Source organism: Strix aluco, chromosome 2 (genome assembly GCF_031877795.1).
Source record: "Strix aluco isolate bStrAlu1 chromosome 2, bStrAlu1.hap1, whole genome shotgun sequence".
Taxonomy (NCBI): Eukaryota; Metazoa; Chordata; class Aves; order Strigiformes; family Strigidae; genus Strix; species Strix aluco.
Window position 1 is genome coordinate 57,489,917 of NC_133932.1, and position 19,124 is coordinate 57,509,040.

Here is a 19,124-nt window from a genome sequence, read left to right on the forward strand (position 1 = left end):
TTTCATGAATAGTTGTATGGAGAGTGAGTTATAATTCATTTGTGGGCTTAGGAATCTGTAAATCAGATCTGTCAGAGTGGAAGCTTTTTGGTTGCTTTGAGATAGAAAGGCAGGCTATAGATAACCTCAGTTACATGGGTTGCCCCTCTACAGTTACACCAATCACTTTGAGGGAATCACTTTAGCTGTTTTTGCACCAAACTAAATAAAGCATCAGTTAAAAGAGGAGATGAAATCCTTATGTCACACACAATGTTCTCCCCAGAGTGCTAGATGCTATTTTTAATACAGTTTTAAGTGAACCTTGCAAACCTCTCACTAGTACACATTCTATAAAATGTCTATGTGTTGAAACAATGTCTCGTATATCTAGGACTTGATTTCTCAAAGAAGTAGCATTTACTTTGATCTTTAATCAATATATTTAAGGCTTATTTTAATCTGTATTTTCTGCTGATCATTTTATCAGAAATTTAGTTCCAGTTTCATGAAGAGCTATACAATTACTAATATGCTGGCAGGAACATAAATATACTGCAAAATCTTCTCTTAGCCAACTCAGTTCAAACAGTATAATGAAAAAGATTTCACTTCTTTATTTAGAGTGGCATTACATCAGATATTGTGGGTAAAGTGTTAGGAAGTACAAAGGGAGGAATGTGGGGTAGTCAAAAAAAAGACTGTCTGACCATCGCTTCCCCTTTGTTTTGGGAATGTTTTTAATCTGTCATTGAGCAACTTTGTAGACAGCCAATGTGAGGAAAACAAGGGATAGCTGGCAGATGTAATCAACTTTATTCCATTAAAGATGGTGGTCTTACTTGAGGGAATTCATCATTCTTTACTTGGAATGCTTTTTTAGAAGTGGCTTGAATATACAAATCTTCAGGGATAGTTTTGCAAGAGCTGAAAATCCGAATTTTCCTTTAGGAGGTCATGGAAAACGTACAACATCTTTTCATTTTGGGTTTTTTTTGTTTGTTTGTTTTTTCTGTGTTCCTGCTGAAAACTTTATACAATTCTTTTGTTTTCCCTTCAGCCTCTTTTCCCCAAGAAGAATTATGAATGCCTAACTAGCTGTGAATTCCTTAAATACATCCTGTCTGTGAAGCAAGGGGACTGCCCAGCACCTGAGAGGGCCAGTGGTTTTGCAGCTGCCTGTGTTGAAAGCTGTGAAGCTGATAGTGAATGTTCTGGAGTGAAGAAATGTTGTTCCAATGGATGCGGTCATACGTGCCAAGTTCCAAAAAATCTGTACAAAGGTAGAGATTATTAATATGTACTCATACTGGGCTAGTAACTTCAGGCCATAACAGTGTCTTGTAGAAAACCAGGACTTTCATTTCATAGGAGTTTGTATGGTCGGAAGGAAAAAGGAAAGGTGCCTGTAGAGATGTGGGTGGACACTGAAAGGGTGGAAAGCCAGAGAAGAATGTTGCTCAAGTTCTGATTTTTTTTCCCCTTGTGAAGCCCATGCCTGGAAATCTGTGGAATATAAACAGGTGGCTATAATGAATCATTGTAAGCAGAACAAATTTTCCAATTTAGGTGAATCTCACTTAAATTGAGGTAGATGAGAGAGAATGGAGCAGGAAAATATTTAACGATAAATAGTTCATGTCCTATTAATCACAAATACCATTTATGTTTATAAGTCAAGCAGGTGGGACTACCAAATAAGAAGTGTAAAATAATCTGGTAAAAGAACAAATCAATGCAGTATATTTGGTATTGGTGTTCTTAATGACCTAAAAACAAAATAATGAAATATTACAATATCCACACATATGTATATTCATTCATTATTTAAATCTAAGGCAATCTTATTCAAAAATCTTTAATTGATTGGAGTCCTGAGATTCTGTGAAAAAAGGTTTTCCTTGACATCCATTGGCAAGAACAACAAACTAAGAAATTATTTGCTTAGAGAAATTCCAGATTTTAATTTATTGGAATTAAAAAAAGCTTTATACATGGAAATATTCTGAAAATGTGCTCCTAACTCAGAACAATGAGCATTTATGAAAGGCATGTTCTTGTTCCACAGAGTTGGAATGTTTCGTTAGAAATCCATTCTCCTTGCTTCAGTGATAAAAAGTAAATATTAAACAGTTATTCTTCTGATAGCATGGGCTCTCTGTGGAGAGCCTAATCAGCAGAACTCTGAACTAAACTCCAGGCTTAGGTCTGAATCCAGACTTATTTCCATCTGTGGATGAAAAATGGTAAAATATGTGAAGGAGATGGTGACTTTATTTTTAAGTTCATTGCTTTAACTGAAACGTTGATGCCTCATTTTGAATGTCCCTAGTGATGAGAATGTATGTCAGAAATAATGTGCTTTGACTTTGAATCCTGTCTTTGAGTGTACAGGATGGGCCATCAGGAAGTCTTATTTACTTATTTAAGTCTTATTTACTTCCATAAATGGAGAAAATTTGATCTAGAAGTTGTAGAGGTTGAGTAAGCACAAAACTGATGAAGCTAGTACTCAAAGTATGGAGCAATACTGTGATCCAGATTTCCAGTGCAGAAGGGATATTCTCTTGTTTCCAAGATACTTCAGAGCAGCCCCTTTAAAGCTGTGAGGAATTAATACAATCTTATACACAGCACCTTTCAAAATGAAAATTAAAATGAATCAGTTATTTCTTCCACCTTCTTTAGACAAATGACCAGAGTGATAAACTTGCATTTGTGTTGTATATGTAATGATTTACATGATCAGGCTCCTTACCACAACTACAAGGCATTCCAGTAAATTTAACAGCTGGAAAAGGCAAAAACAAAACAAGCAGACAAAGAAACAAATGAAACAAGATGACATGCTTTTGGAGAGGACACAGGATATGACAGGATATGATACATTGTGTAACTGCACACTGGGAAGTCTACTGCTGTTCAGCCTAATTATATAGGAGCAGAACTAACCTCCTCTAACATTTTATCACCTATCTGCAGGAGGTGCTTGCTTGTAAGAGCATATATGTCTTGCAGAATAAGGGCAAGCCCAATACCATACTGCCTTCTCATCTTATGAATTCAGCTAATTAGCTTCTTCAAGCTGTCTTTCTGCAACAAAGGACAAATAGAAGTGGAGTAGGCTTACTATTCATTTCCTCCAGTGGTAAATGACCTTCCTGTCAGTAAGGAAGAGCAAACTCTGCAAGCATGAGTAAGATCTAGTGAATATGTTTAGTACTTATTCTTATCATTTTGACAGCAGTCACAGCTAGAAAATGAACTCGGATTGAATCTAAGAGTCTACAGAAGTTCCTATAGTTTCACTGTTGATCAAGCTCTGGAGATTAGTTACAACAGCAGATATAAAATACCCATCTGATTTGCTGGATTTATAAACTGCGTTTGCCCTCTGGTACTGAGTGCTAAAGCCCAGTCCTAAAAGAATATTAATGTAAGTACACTGCCACCAAAGTCATATGTTGCAAATGTTGGATTAACATAACAAGTCCAGTTACTTGTTATCCTAATTGTTTATTAGCTTGCATTCACTATAATCTTCAAACTGGCCATTATAATTGTATTTTTTCATCTCTGTTGGGAGTATTACTAATCAGTTACGCAGTCTTCACATTTTTATTTCTCTTTACTGGACATATCAAACATTCTCTCCTACTGTCGTCTGCCTCTTCCACCTCCTTTATGTTGTCTCAACTAGTGAAGGACTTCAGAAAGTGTCCCTTCTCCATGGCCTACCTAATTTTTTTTTCTATATGGACATAACAATGTTATAAATAACAGTGCCTAAAGTAAATTTGGTACTTTAGAGTTAGATATGGGGGCAATATCTCTGCTTAGAAATAAAACAGTTTAAAAATGCAGAAGGAAAAGGAAAGAAGACAAAGGTATGGAAAATGCATTACCAGGTTCACTTTGTCTAATGTGCAAGTAAGGACAAAGACATGTATCTTTTCCCATGCTCTGCTGGTGATAGCTGAAGAAATTACCCATCACCTTTTACCTGTTCAGAAGTTAGTGGTCTCTCAGATGTGATGATACACCTACTTGTGTGAACTTTCCGCAACCTCTTTTTGACAAAGATTTAGTGTTCATGCTGTCTAAACCAGCCTAACTAGTTTTGTCTGAAACGTGTGAGGGAGCAATCCATACAGCAGACCAAACTGCAGATCTGGGCAAGGTAAATTGTGAAGACATTATGGCATTTAAAGGGTATGATGGTATGACAATATCATAATAGGATAGCTGGAGCCAGATGGTCACCCAAAGTTTAAAGGCTCTTTTCATGAATAGTTTTGTATTAAAAATATAATGTACAGTTTTAACAGTGCACATCTCCGAGGCTTTGAACAACTGTGTTTATAACTGTACTGATGCCATGAATGAACCATTTACTGTCCAAAACCCTTCCATGGAAACTTCTTGAATTCCTGGGGAACCGACAATTAAGATACAGATTCTTATGATGGACCAGTAGCATTTATTTTTCATGGCACAGAGATGCATGTGCTGTTTGAAAGACACCTTTAGAAACATTTTCCCTGGGCCCTGGTGTTGCACACATACAGCAATCAGTGATTTTAATTCTTCAGTGAAGCACTGCAGACTTCAGAGGCCTAATTTGTTCCAGCACAATGAAAGGGCTGACCATTTACATAATAAAAAGCACATTGAAGAGTAATTGGATCTACACATCTGGATATTAAATTGATGGTGCTGGTTCTACAAAAGTATTTTTAAATGCACTTGTGCTGTGCTCTCGTTGTTTGTGCTGCTGCGCTCCATCTGCACGCAATTACGTAACACCGGAGAGGCTGAGATACTTGCAATCAAGTGAATCCAACTGCCCCTAATGCAAAGCATATGGAAGTTTTCTTAACATGCAAATTGTAGGATTATTGTACATCATAATTAAAAAAGGATTTTCAAATGTGGAAATCCAAACTGACATGTTCTGTGATGTTCGTTATATTAGACTGAGACTGCAGGCTGTTGAAGGATATCCAGGGTTTAAACTGCTGTCATAACCAGATTTAAGTACTGGATTTTCCTCAGGTTGATTTTACGTTTCTTCAGGGGCTACAAAATCAACTTTTATTTACTTGTAGCTAATTGTATAATTAGAATTAGGGGAAGATCTCTTAAAATATAAAAGTGGTTTACTCATCTAAGGAAATTCTGGTACTTGGTCATCTGTGGCAGGCTGAGTAGGAGACAATTTATTGAGCCAACACATACAGCTGGACTTACGTGGATGCCCACTGAAATGACAAAATAGCTAAAGTGCATACGATAACTTGCTAAGATTTAGATATCAGCATAGAAATCTTGTGACATATCCTGAAGTGACAAAATGCTGCGCACTCAAAATATACGAGTTCCTAAAGTCTGTCTAGAGAAATGTATCTAACACTTAGTTTGTTGATTTAATCACAAGGTGCCAAATTTAAAGAGTTGTTTCTTCCTTCAAGCTACTGCAGATGTTTTTAAAAAGGTGATGTTACCAGCAGTAGAAACAACATAACTGTCCTTCAGCATTGCTGTAAAATGAGAAATTACTGTAAAATTTTAGAAAGACATCTTTGTCTCTGAAATGTAACAATTTGATATACATCTGTATTCCAAGATACCTTGGAATTTACCTTTCCTAGACCTTCAGGGAAGAATGGAGAGTGACACATCATACCATACAGCTTCATGTGAGTCAGTAAGATCATGCTGCCGTGGAGAAGGTAGATGACTTTCTTAAGTATATCAGACTAGTGTAAGATGTGTGAAATAATTCTGCTTCTCTAGTCTACATTGGTAAGGGCTTAGACACAGTCTGTGTCCAGTTTTAGGCTTGACTGTAGAGAAGGGCGTTGTGGGCCAATGAAAGAGTTTCCAGAGACAACTGCAAGAATGATCAGAGTTCTAGAAACTCTGGTTTAAAAGGAAAATGGAGTGCACTGTGGTTATTAGACTGAAGGAGAAAACATTCAGAGGCATGATAACAGTCTTGTGGTACATAAAAGGCTCCTTCATAGATGAAAGAAAGAATCTGTTTGCCATGATCCATGAATATCATGGACAAGTACTGAGTTTAAGATGCAGTGGAGGAGACTAAACAAGCTAATGAGGAAGCTTTCTAATGGTAAGGATAGAGAAGTAGTGGAACGGATTATTATGTGATGCTGTGGAAATTCTGTCATTAGATGTGTTTAAGGACAAATTAGGTGAAAAACCAAACAACAGGTATAGCTGATTCTGCTTGGGATCAAAGGGATCTTTCTCCAGGTTATCAAAGCATATTTGGGAAGTGTTTTTGGTGAGATCAGTTTTAGCTTACAAATTTCAGATCCTTTAGTTTTTAAATGAAATAAAGAAATAATTTTGAAGATTTTTTAAAAACAAGTTTTATTGTTAGCAGAGATAGGTCAGCTATGAACAGTTCTGAAACTCCCATGCTCATCAGCCTATCCATTCCCCCTTTTTACCTTCTGTCTGACCAACAGTCTCCTTTTTTTTTAAAATTATTTTTTAATACAGCTTCATTTACATATGGTTTAATCGCATCTTGTAAATTACTCATATATTTTTGTCTGCATGTTCCTATTGCAGGTGTTCCACTGAAACCCCGGAAAGAATTAAAATTCACAGAACTTCAGTCTGGAGACCTGGAGGTGAAGTGGTCTTCAAAATTCAATATTTCCATTGAGCCTGTGATCTATGTTGTTCAGAGGAGGTGGAATCAAGGAATCCATCCAAGTGAGGATGATGCTACTAACTGGCAAACTGTGGCACAGGTCAGTTTTTTGTAAAGTGATATAGATCCCTAGTTTCCAGACAATGATCTAAAGGTCCTCTTCAGATAGGAGAAGAGTTGGATCACTTACAGGTGGGGAGGCTCATGCAGAGGAATCCCTTTATAGTGTCTCTCTCCAGGTCACGACAGAGCTGCAAACGGAATCCAGATCTCCAAGGCCTTACTTCACTGCTCAATGAACTGTTTTCTAGATTTACTCAGGAGAAATGTACTTCAGTATTTTCACTTCCGGTTTTGCAGTTATAGAAACATCAAATGCTTTTGGTATGTATTGAAAATACATACTTAATAAAAAATGTGGGAATATATATCCGTAAGGACATAAATAATGATTTTCTTGCCCCTAAAACAAAAAATACTCGGAAGTTTGTGTTTTCAAAATGAGTTTATTTTGTGGATTTGCTACCTATAGACAAAAATGTATAGAACCAGCTGGAGGCTTGATTTTTGTAAGGCCAGTGAGTGGTGCTTTCTTGTAAGCACATACTTATGGTCTGTTCAAATGGGAATTCCAAAGTCCCTGAAAGCCACAAATCTCTTGAGAAATGTAGAATTAGATACCAAAATCCACTGAAGGAAGTACATAAGAGACATAGTCCTTTTGAGGTCAATGGGCCTCAGTGCACAGTCTCCAAGGCATGGCTTGGGTCTTGTCAAAAAGGTAAGAAATACAATTGGGGAAAAGGCTATTTAATTTTTAAAATAAAGAGTGGAAAAATACACTAAACCCTTTATTCTTTGTAAAGTTGTTTTTTTTCATCTTACCCTCCCAATTCAGAAAAGCCTATGATGTCATGCTCTTATCACTCAGTGCAATCCATACCGAAAATGTAAGATTCATGAGCAAATGTTTCTTAATGAGAAGCAGCCAACAGAGCATAAATTTTCACTTAGTTCCTTCCCAGTTTCAATCTGTTTTTTAACATGCTGACAGTCCACCTGGATGGCAGAGTTCCAATCATTTATCTTAACTGCTTCACCCTCATCCCTGCTGACAAGAAAAGTAAAATGCTGATTTTGAAAAGATCTGCAAAATGTCATTATAGCTAGTGAAAAAAGGGAAGAGAGAATAAATAGAACCATCCACAAAATAAAGCAAGGAGTTTAAATTCTGTGACAATCTGTCTTCATTCTCAATTCAGATTGCCTAGGAAAAAGCTATCTTAAATTAAATTCAAGCTTGTGAAACTGAACACTCAGAAGTGAAGTTCTTAGCTTCAGTGTGGTGCTACAGGGGGTTGTCACTATGTTAGAGTCTTGCTCTGAAAAAGTCACCTGCAGCAGAGCCTGGCACAAAACACTGCTTGTGCAAGTCCAAGGGTACATGCGCACCTCCAAACCTGATAAAGTTGCAGTGACTTATTTATTATCTCTCAGCTGAGGGACAGGTCTTCAATCTGCATTCTCCATATTCAGCAAACAGCCTCCTGCCTTTGCCACCAGGAAAACACTGTGTAGCAAAACTGAGCCAGATCTGAATTACTCCTCACTGTTACCATGCCATGTATAACTGCTAGACTGAAGAAGCCCACCTTTTCTGGCTGGTGGATCCAGTCTGCAAAGGTAGCACTCTGCTGTGATTTTTCTCATCCCAGAAACAGACCTCATGCACATTTCTGGAAGCATGCACTATATATGCTCCACAGTAGCGGAATGTATACGAACCTCTGCCTTCTTACAGTGGATGTGCAGGGAGAGTGTTTCAGAAACATGTTCCTGTGCAAGAGTGATAAGAACCCTGACAGCTGCCTTTCCTGGGGCTCTGTTGCGGGCAGGCAGAAGGGGCTGAGTTAATCACTGTGGCAGGAGAAGCCTTCTCCAACTGACATCTTTCAGAGAATTTCGCTGTCCCTTCTGCATCACGAGTCGTGTGTTTGATTGTGTGATGGACCCCACTGGGGATGTCAGTTCAGAACAAGCTTCAGGATGCCTGACTGACTTTTTGAACTGTGTATACCTTATGGGATATACAGGATGGGCACCCTTGAGGGGTGCCAGTAATCATAATTTCTGTTTCTATAAAGTAATGTAGCTCCATGGTGTTTGTAGTTTTAGACATCCCACCGGGTTGTCAAATTTGTTAAGTGTGTCTGCATGCAATAGAATTTATTTTGCAGCCACAAGGATGGATATCCAGTTTGACTAAAGAGATTGTGTGCACAGCCTCCAGGCTTTTCTTCTCCACATAACAGATTTGTTCTTGTATGATTCTTGTATGATTGGGGTATGAGACCTTCCGCAAAGGCTGTGAAGAGCTCAGCCATTCGGCTTGAGAACTCCTGGGACATCTCAGTCTAGGGGAGATGGTGCTGGCTCTTTCATTACTCTGCAACTTAAGCTAAAGAGCATGTAAAAAGCAGTCGAAGATCAAAAAGGCAGCGGGTGAGGATCTGAATTTCTCTGTGCCTATGCCCATATCTAGTGTAATTATGCGAAATTATTATTTTCATCTTCTTATAAGAAATTTCATAATATTTAATCATATTTCCTCATCCAATATTCTATTTTTATTATCTGTCTAAGAAGAAATGGGGTTATAATTTTCAATAACTTTATTTTAAGGTGTTTACTTTAAAAAAAACCTTGCTGTTTTCTATTGCCTTTACATGAGTTAATTGCAAGCAATTTCTCGTGTCTCACATAAATTTTTACTTGGTATTGAAAAAATAATTTTGAAAAAGTTTGTTTCCTTTGTATTGTATTGTGTCATCAAGTCTTTTTTGATGTTTTCTTTTTAAGGAGGAAGACTCAATCTATTAATATGTTATTTAATTAACTCTCCAAGTATATAAAGAAAGCAAACACATTGAAAACAATTTTAGTTGTTTTTCGTTTCAGGGAGAAGGGATTTTGTTACCTTTAGCTTTTTACGGCACATATTTGGGAAAACTTGACATAACTAACCATTTGACTAATTTCCATTGGTTAATATAAAAACTATGGGAACTAAGGTACTAGTTAGCCCAGTTATCTATGATATAGTGTCCTAAGTGGTTATGCCAAGTTTCTTACACTACTGTTTTTTAAGGTTTAACCAGCTGAGCAGGACCTGCTGCACTATCCCATGAGACTACCATAAATCTTGTGAACAAACTTATCGTTCTGTTTGCTGCTAATGCTTTCTAAAAATAATAGTATTACTGTTTACATTGGAAACTTAGATATTTAATTGTATTAAGCTAATTAATGAAGTTAATTCAAATATGCCAGATCAGTTATTTTCAGATAGAACATGCCTGTGTTGTGTGAATGGATGTCAAGTGTGTGTGTGTGTGTGTGTACATATACACACATATATATTATTTTTTATATATATTATTATTATTATACATATTAGCAGACAATAATGTTTACTTATTAAAACTTTATTAAAATTTACTTTATTAAAACAAATAAGGGGCAATACTTACTGCTAGCTTGATTGTGACAGACCTTAGTGCTTCACCTTGGAATTGTCTAAATTCTAGTTTAGACAAGACTGGACAACTAATCTTTTTTAAAACTTACAAGTTTCTGAGATACCTGAAGTTCTGGTTCTGAGGATTGATCACAAAAAGTTTCTCAGCCCTTGACAGTGAGAAATCCTTGCTGGAGCTAACCACCAGTGCTGTTCACTAAAGGTTTCATTCTCTATCTCCCACGAGTGGCTTGCTTTGGTAAGCATTCTTAGAGAGTGCCCACCATGTGTGAGGGATTGCATTCACATGAAATAGGGGAGGTCTGCTGTCCTTTGATGGAGTGGTGGATGCAGTAGTGTCAGGTTTCTTCTGTATCAGAGGAAAGAAATGTAAACTCAGCTCTTCTGATAACCTGGTGGTATCCCTTCACTCTCTGAACTGCAAATTATTTTATCGCTGTGCATTGTTTCAAAAGAAGGTGTAGAGCTATGAACTCAGCCGGGTAAGGCTGTCCTCTCCTATTTCCATTAAACATTTGCAGTACAGAAAGGAATCCAGGATTGATAGGGTGAAAGAAAGAGAATGAACACAATGAAACAGTCCATTGATTACTGTAATCCTTGGACAGGGGAGAGTCCTCTGTACCAGTCTTTGCTACAAAGACCATCTTACACCAATTTTTACATATATATATATATATATATATATATATATATATATATATAAAAGACAAAAAAAACCCTTGGAGTAATAACACAAGAATCCCATCTGAATGGCCTAATTTCTATTCTGCTGGGTCATATATTCTCTTTCTTCTTCCCTCCCATCCTAACTAATCTCACCTTTCCCTTACAAGAAGTTGTAACTTTCAGCCTTCCTTTCTCTGAGGAACAGTTTTGCCTGTTTATGTAGAACATGTTCTAATTCAAAATAGCATGCAACATCCAAGATGCTAGGGAATATTTTCTCCCAACCTCTCAGACAAAGGATGGGACTGAAGATAGTTCATCCATGGTCTGAGTAAGTACTTTAATCATTCGTCAGTTGTATGAGCACCAAAGGGAGTTTTCTTGTAGGCATTTTGAAGAGAATAGCAGATAATCCCCTTTTGAAAGACAGGATGAGGGGACTACTTTCAGGAGAGGGTTTAGGGCTTTAACAGTTAAGGACTGCTGGGAGAGGAGTAGAACTATCGGTGCTTCCTAAATGGGGCAGCTTTGGGCAAATCTCAGCCAAATTCTAAGCTGAAAGCCCAACCACTTTCTTCTTTCTGGCCATTGGAGGTGGCCTGTTGTCCCTTGGACCTGAAATTCACTCTTGAGAAGGAGTGTCAAGCTATTCTCTGTATTCTCCAGGTTATGTCATTGCGCTTATGTGCTGCTCTTTATATAAAGTTGTATCCTAATATAATTAATGGGGACTTTCCCTTGTCTTCATTGAACTTTGAATGGTGATGAAGGTGGACATGTTGGCCAATGATTTTGTCTGAAAGCTCATTTGTTGTTTTATTACAAATGAAACACCTATTAGGATTGGAGGTTAGCTTCAAAACATTCCTTTTCTAAGTAAATGGGTAATTCATAGCCAAAATAAATAGTCACTATGGTCCCTTAATGATTTGAGGGGTGATCTTTTTGTTTTGTCTTTTATTTATGATTCTTAAAAAAAACCTAACAGCATTCTAAGAAATCAATAAAATTGTTGTTTAATTTCTCTCATATTCAGGCAGAATTTTAGGTATGTGATGAAATTCAACCATTAGTTATTTAATACCACTCAGCATACCATTTAGTGGTCTTACATTGATATAGGGTAGATATTGAAAGGACTCTGAATATTATGATCTCAGCTCCAAACATACTTAAGTAGTGAGAGCTAACTAAACCAAAGCAATTAAACAAAAAATTCAATTTACCATTAGTGTAAGATATCTCAGTAGTATTTAGCTCTTTCTTGAAATTTATTAAATCTATGTAAGTGTTGCTTAGAGGTGCCAAAGTAGTTTATAGCCTATAATGCAGGAGTTACAGATACACTTCCTGCATGCCATTGAGTTACCAGGAGCTTTGCCAATAAAATGAATGATGAAAGTAATAGGCCCAAGGCAGGTTCATAAATTAATTTTGGTGATATGGATTGACAGATTATTTGATTTTACAGTAGTTCATGGTTGCCACGGAAGACTGACACAACTGAAATCCTTTCTTTTAATCAGTCCTAGCACACAAATGAGCTGATGCAAATGATAAACAAGATTCCTTAGCTGAGGAATTTGGGGTAAAGTCTATTCAGATTATGCTTGCCTTGTAAATAAACTCAGCAAATGTGTTTTTAAAAGCCCACAGTGTTATTATTAGTTAATTACAATTAGATATTAGTCCTTACCCTGATTTCAGTTGCAGCAGTAGCCTGAATATATCCTTGGGGTTTTTTTCTGCTATTATATTTATATTATTCTAGTTCACTGTTGTGTCTTATCTGTTAGTTCTTGAGTATGTGGGCCTGCATGCTGGAAAAAAATAGTGCATTTGAGTGCTCCATAAAATGAAAACAATAGTAAAAGTTGGTTGAGAAAGGCTTTTTCTTCTGTAGGGGACCCCTTCATTGCATGAAATAATTCACTCTACAGGTAACATAAAAGCTAAAAAAAGGAAAGAAGATGAGGCAGACAATGAAAGCATTGGGACTATTACCTCTGCTTGAGCTAAAAAAGACAAATACAGTCGTCTGAATGGAGAAGGACTCTGAGTAGCAGCAATATGTGAGGGGCTCAAAGTCTCTAGCACTTGCCAGTCTGAGAGCAGTTAATAGTGCAGTTTAGAAAGCCTCTCTTTCCTTTACCTTTACATGCACACACAAATGAGATGTCTGTTTCCCTAAATTTTACTTGTCACAACATGAAGAGATTAAGGATTACACATACAAATTTTACTTGTCAGGGCTCTAAAAATACCACTGCTGGAGAGCTGAAGCAACTTCCTCAAGTTCTGGCTCTCTGAGTTAGGTTGGCAGCTGCTACTTTCTTACACAGATTGGAAAGGGAGCAAAAAGCAGAAATTATCACAGAATACCAGTTTGGAAGGGACCTCAAGGATCATCTGGTCCAACCTTTCTTGGCAAAAGCATGCTCTAGACAAGGTGGGCCAGCACCCTGTCCAGCTGAATCTTAAAAGTGTCCCATGTTGGGGAATCCATCACTTCCCTCAGGAGAGTATTCCAGTGGCTGATTGTTCTCATTGTGAAAAATTATCCTCTTGTGTTCAATTGGAATCTCCCCAGGAATAACTTGTACCTATTACCCCTCATATTTTCCATGTGAATCCTTGTAAAAAAGGAGTCTCCATCTTCTTTGTAGCCACCCTTTAAACATGGGAACATGGTGATAAGGTCTCCCCTAAGCCGCCTTTTCTCGAGGCTGAACAAGCCCAGTTCTCTCAGCCTTTCCTCATATGGCAGGTGTCTCAGTCCCTTGATCATCTTTGTGGGTCTCTGGACTTTCTCCATCCTGTCCACATCTTTTTTGCATAGTGGGGACCAAAACTGCACACAGTATTCCAGGTGTGGCCTAACGGGTGCTGAGTAGAGTGGGATAACAACTTCTTTCTCTCTGCTGGTGATGCCCTTGTTGATGCAACCCAGCATCCTGTTGGCTTTCTTTGCTGCTGCAGCTCACTGTTCACTCGTGTTGATCTTGTTGTCCACCAGGACCCCCAGGACCCCACAGGCAGATCCCAGCCTGTGCTGCACTCCTGGATTGTGTTTTCCCAGGCGCAAGAGGTTACACTTGTTTTTGTTAAAATTTGTAAGGTTCTTGTTAGCCCACTCTTCCAGCCTATCCAGGTCTTTGTGCAGGGTGGCTTTCCCTTCCCAAGTGTCCACTTCCCCACTCAGTTGGGTGTCATCATCAAAATTCATCAGGGTACACTTGATCCCATCATCCAGATCACTTATGAAGATATTAAACAGTGTTGGGCTCAGTGGAGGACCCCACTTGTGACAGATTGCCAGTTTGAAGAGGAGCTCTTTACCACCACCCTCTAGGTGCAGCCTGTCAGCCAGTTCCCCAACCACCTCATGGACCACTTGTCTAGACTGTAATGCATCAGTTTCTCTAAGAGGAGGCTGTGAGGAACTGTATCAAAGGCCTTTGAGAAATCCAGGAAGATAATGTCCACTGCTCGCCCCAAATCAACCAAGGAGTTGTAGAAGGTGATCAGGTTTGTCAAGCACAATTTGCCCTTGGTGAATCCGTGCTGGCTTTTCCCAATAATGTGCTTCATTTGACTTGTGATAGTCCCCAGGAGGATTTGTTCCATAACTTTCCTAGGGATTGAAGTAAGACTGATGGGCCTATAATTTTCTGGATCCTCCTTTAAGCCCTTTGTGTAGATGGTATGACATTAGCTTTCTTTCAGTCTTCTGGGACATCCCTTGATCTCCGCGACTTCTCAAAGATTATGGAGAGTGGCCTCACAACAACATCAGCCAGCTCTCTTAACATCCTCAGGTGGATAACATTATGCTGTACCTTTTTTGAGAACTACTTGGCATCATTGCAGGGAACACTGAATCCTATACAGGGAAGGTGGGTTTTTGAAGTTATAGAAAACAGAGCTTGTAAAAATAAATTGAAGTCACTACATTTCTAATGAGCTTGCATGTTTGGTCAGTAATGATAAACAGTAATGATTGTATAGTATGTTTCGGCATATACAGGTTCATGTGTTATTCTGATTAAAGAATTAAATTAAAATACAATAAAGATGAAATCCTAAAATAAATGGAAAACTGGATAATTAAGAGGTAATTGCAAAAGTAAAATCCTCAACAAGTGAATGAGTTTCTGATGAGTTCTACAAAAATGCTATGTCTTCTGTACTTGGCAGTCACTCAGCAGTTACCAGAAGTCTGTGTTCAGTTCTGGTGTTTGTACCTCAGGAAAAATAAGAAACAGTGCAGAAGATAGCTCTTTAAAAGTTTAAGGGGGGAAAAAAGGATAGAGGAAAGCAGGGCTCAGAATAAGAGCATATAAAACACCTCCTACTGAAAGGGTTCAGAGTGCATCTATGTTTATGCCATATTTCAGTGGTTAAGGCACTCCCCACATAAGTTGGAAATTGAACTCATGACACTAGCAGTCTCAGTGGGTGTTGTTGGAGAAAAGGTCATCTCCTATGACCTGAGAAAAGTCTGCAGGGAAGAGTTAAGGCTGTGAGTGTCTTTTTGACATAAGTGCCAAAGATCTGAAGAAGGCTTACATTCATTACCTGAGGGTTTCGTGTTTCCTATGAACCAGAAAAGATAGCTTTTCACTGCGCTGGATTTCATGAAGCCATTTTGGACCCCTAACTCTCTGACAACTGAGAACTGGAGAAATTAGTCCTGTGACCAAGGGCAATGAGTTCCCTGAAACGTCAACACCTGAACGCCCTATATGCTTGTGAAGGTTGTCATAACTGGAAAACTAATTTAATGAATTTTACACTTCACCAGTTTTCTTAAGGTTACTTTTTCCAGAAGAGACCTGCGCTGTAAAATTGGGTGGTTATATGATGTTGTTCATAGCTGTAAATGCTTTGCAGTGCAGAATGATGCTTGGAATCAGGTGAGGTGGTTGCATACAGCCTGCTGACACCAGTGTGTATTCAGTCTGACTAACTGGTGTTGCATGGGAGATGATAGCACAGCTAGCCGTGTCAGAACAATGAGTGTAAGCGTGACATTTTTCCCACCAGACTACGGATGAGCGGGTTCGGCTGCCAGACATCCGAGCAAGCAGGTGGTACCAGTTCCGTGTGGCAGCTGTAAACGTACATGGGACGAGAGGCTTCACGGCACCCAGCAAGCACTTCCGATCCTCGAAAGGTTAGTTTTCATTTGCTATGTCTGGCGCTCACCTTCTGCTCATTCACACGTGAAGCACAACCTGATCTGCCTACTTTTGTGGCAGAAGGTTTTTAACAGATGGGTTTTTGGGTAGTTTTGCCACCAGCTTTAGAAATGGTGTGAGATTTTTTTGAAGTTGACAAAGGAATTAAAGGTTAAAGATGTCATTATTCTTTTATCAGTAAGGGGTCTCAACGAATAAACCTCCCTTTAAACATTTTCCACATGGTTAGTATCAAACAACATGACCCTGACCATGAAACATGAAGGAACTGGGGTTTCGGTGTGTTACTCTGAGAGGTTTCTCTTATTTTTCTTTTTAGTTATAAGAAATATTTTGCTGACATATGTTTAGTAGAGTATTGAAATATTTTGTTGACTGTAAATAATTGTAGCAGTATTGTTTTGATGGAACTGTGGACTCTTTTAATATAACTTTCCCATTGCTAGCACTAATTGTAAGGGCTTAAGAAAAAAATGGTATAAATGCGAAGTAGCATGTTTCTGTTCATTAGAAAGGCATGACAAATAATCCACAAGTATTGTAGGAATTTTTGTTGCTTTTCTGGTTTTGCAAGAGTTTCGGTAATAAAAAAAAATTGAAAATTATTTCTGTACCAGTGAATGGTACTTGGGGGATGGGGGAGATAGAAATGTATCTCCCATCCTGCGAAGCTGGTGGCATTGTCCCTGGCATGCCTTTGACCTACGCAAAGCAAAATTTTCCCAGATGACTCTCAGGTGTAGTATAGGAGTTAGCACAGGCCAGAAACTATTCCCAACAGACAGATGGTCTGCGTGTAGTCACTCTCTTAAATGCAGTCAATAATGTGGGCATAGCCAGACCATGCTAGTTGACTAGTGCCAAAGAATGAGATCTAGCATTCTTCACTCTACTAACAGAGGTAGTTTCTAATAGAAGGACTTATCCCTGTTTTAGTAGTGACAGAATAGTGCATTTCCTCCACTTTCTGCAGACAGAATTATCTGTCTGTATACAGGCAGCTGCCATCTATGTGTTCCTGTGCTACCTTTTAGCTTGCTGTTTGGCTATAGTCAGTCCTAGAAAAAAATCTTATTATAGATGCAGTTATAGAGGCATGCAAGTGCTTTTGCTGGTACGGATGGTTTAATTGCTTACTGAATAAGTATACATTAGACTTAATAATTTTTCTGTGCTATAACCACATTTGTGGTAGGAAGGTTGGCGGGGATAGCTATCCCATTACTATTGTGACCACAAACCTTTTCAAGTATAAAATAAGTATTATTTTAAGAATTTATTATACTTAAGTATCATACCATTTCAGTCACATCAAAAATTCAGTTCCTTCAATCTGTGTTGAGCTTACTGCAAGGACTCAGCAGCAGGAGTAGCTTTCTTTTTACTTTTCTTCATGAGCAGCACTTCAGCAGATACAGCACTTTGTTGCTGAATCTGGCACCAACTTTCTTTTAAACTGAGATCATTGTCAGTTGTTTTACTGAGTTTGTAAAGATTTTCCAACTATTCTGTAATTGCAATTAGATAATAATATGTCATGATAACACTGAGGTTTTGCCTTAAGCGTGACATTTACACACAGGATTGTATTACTTTCAAAATAATTCGTCCCCTACTGAGTGTGCTAGCCACAGGAGTATATTGTTCAAGATACCTACATTGGTAATGAATATAAGAGTATCCGTGGTAAGTCATACTGAAGGTCTCTTTAGCCCAGTATCTGACCCCAGCCAAAAGTGGGTTTATGGAGAACAGTGTAAGAGCAGGATAAGCACATAGGGATATTTCTTCAGAATAGTCTCCCAGCTGGCAGTGATTTGTGTTTTAGGAGCTTGTGGTTTTGAAATGATTACATGTTAGATACCAGAGTCCTCTTTTTCTGTGGTCTCTGCAGCTACCCCTGAAGCACTTGCTCTCCTTGAGTACTGCTCACAGCTGTCTGGTGGAAGTGGAGAGCACTTTTAGGACTTTGTGACAAGGACAGTGGGAACCAGTAGTACCTCTGCATGCTCTTTCTTAATAAACCAAAATAACATAATCTTGATAATACCAGAAAGTACGTAGCCAGTGTTGTTCAAAAGGCTTCTATAACTCTCAAAATAACATTTTTCAAATCTAAAATCCAGCCCTTTGCAGAGAATCGTGAATTGCCAGACAAACAGCAAGGAGTTCAGTTAGCGATCAGCTTCTTAGCCAAAATCATCCTACTTTGGCAGCTCATTTGCCTATTTTAGAGGCTTGGTATTGTCAGAGGTTGTCAGTGGTTGTAAAGATACCGTGTTCGCCAAATGAAACGTGTGGATGAACTAGGTGACTCACATGAAGACACTGCTAGGTGGTGACTTTTGGGAATGATACTGGGATACTTCAATCAGTATCTCTTAGCCTCCATGTCCCCAAGTAGGCGCTTATAGCGGTAACAGTTATAGTGTCATATAGCCACTTAATTACTACTTTGGATCTCAGTGGGAAGTGGCATCCCCTGCCTGGCAGAGAGGCAAGAAACTGCTGCTCAGACGTGCCTAGTTTTTTGAGTGCCAGCAACTACTGGCCCCTGCTGAGCTCTTGCAGGCACATTTAACCTCCAGTTTGGAAAAGGAAAGTGGACTTTGGCATATCACCTTTGGAAGGTTGCTGACTGTCTGTGCTACATTTGTGTGAAGTGCGGACAGAAATGCACATCAGTTCTTGTACTTTTCACTTCACCCTGTTGTGCCAAGACCAAGAGAAGATTATTATCTTCATCAGATTTAACAGAAGTTTTCTTCAAAAAGAAACCCTTTGATCAGGAAACATGACAGCAATTCCTAAGACAGTTTCTCATGAAAGATGCTGAACTTTTACCAATTGCTCATAAGTTTTAATGAATAGCAAATTATTTGGGTTTGTTTTTAGTTTAAAGGAGGAAAAACATGATACATAATCTGAATCTAAGGAGGAGTATGGCACCACAAAGTCTCTGTCATTAAATATTTTAAGCTGTTAAAAAGAACATTCAAAAACATTAGTGCTGTAATTACTGGGAGAGAGACTTTTTGTCTGGTTACTACAA

General features: G+C 38.4%; 1 protein-coding gene across 2 annotated transcripts in view; it reads left to right on the top strand.

The window, feature by feature from the left end:
- ANOS1 (anosmin 1) overlaps positions 1 to 19,124 on the top strand; it is a 151,738-nt gene that overhangs the window by 88,333 nt on the left and 44,281 nt on the right. For both annotated transcript variants that reach the window (XM_074814874.1, XM_074814875.1), the window contains exons 4-6: positions 1,040 to 1,262; positions 6,580 to 6,764; positions 15,918 to 16,047. In XM_074814874.1, the coding sequence (XP_074670975.1) occupies positions 1,040 to 1,262; positions 6,580 to 6,764; positions 15,918 to 16,047 (538 nt within the window). The remainder of the gene's footprint in view (positions 1 to 1,039; positions 1,263 to 6,579; positions 6,765 to 15,917; positions 16,048 to 19,124) is intronic.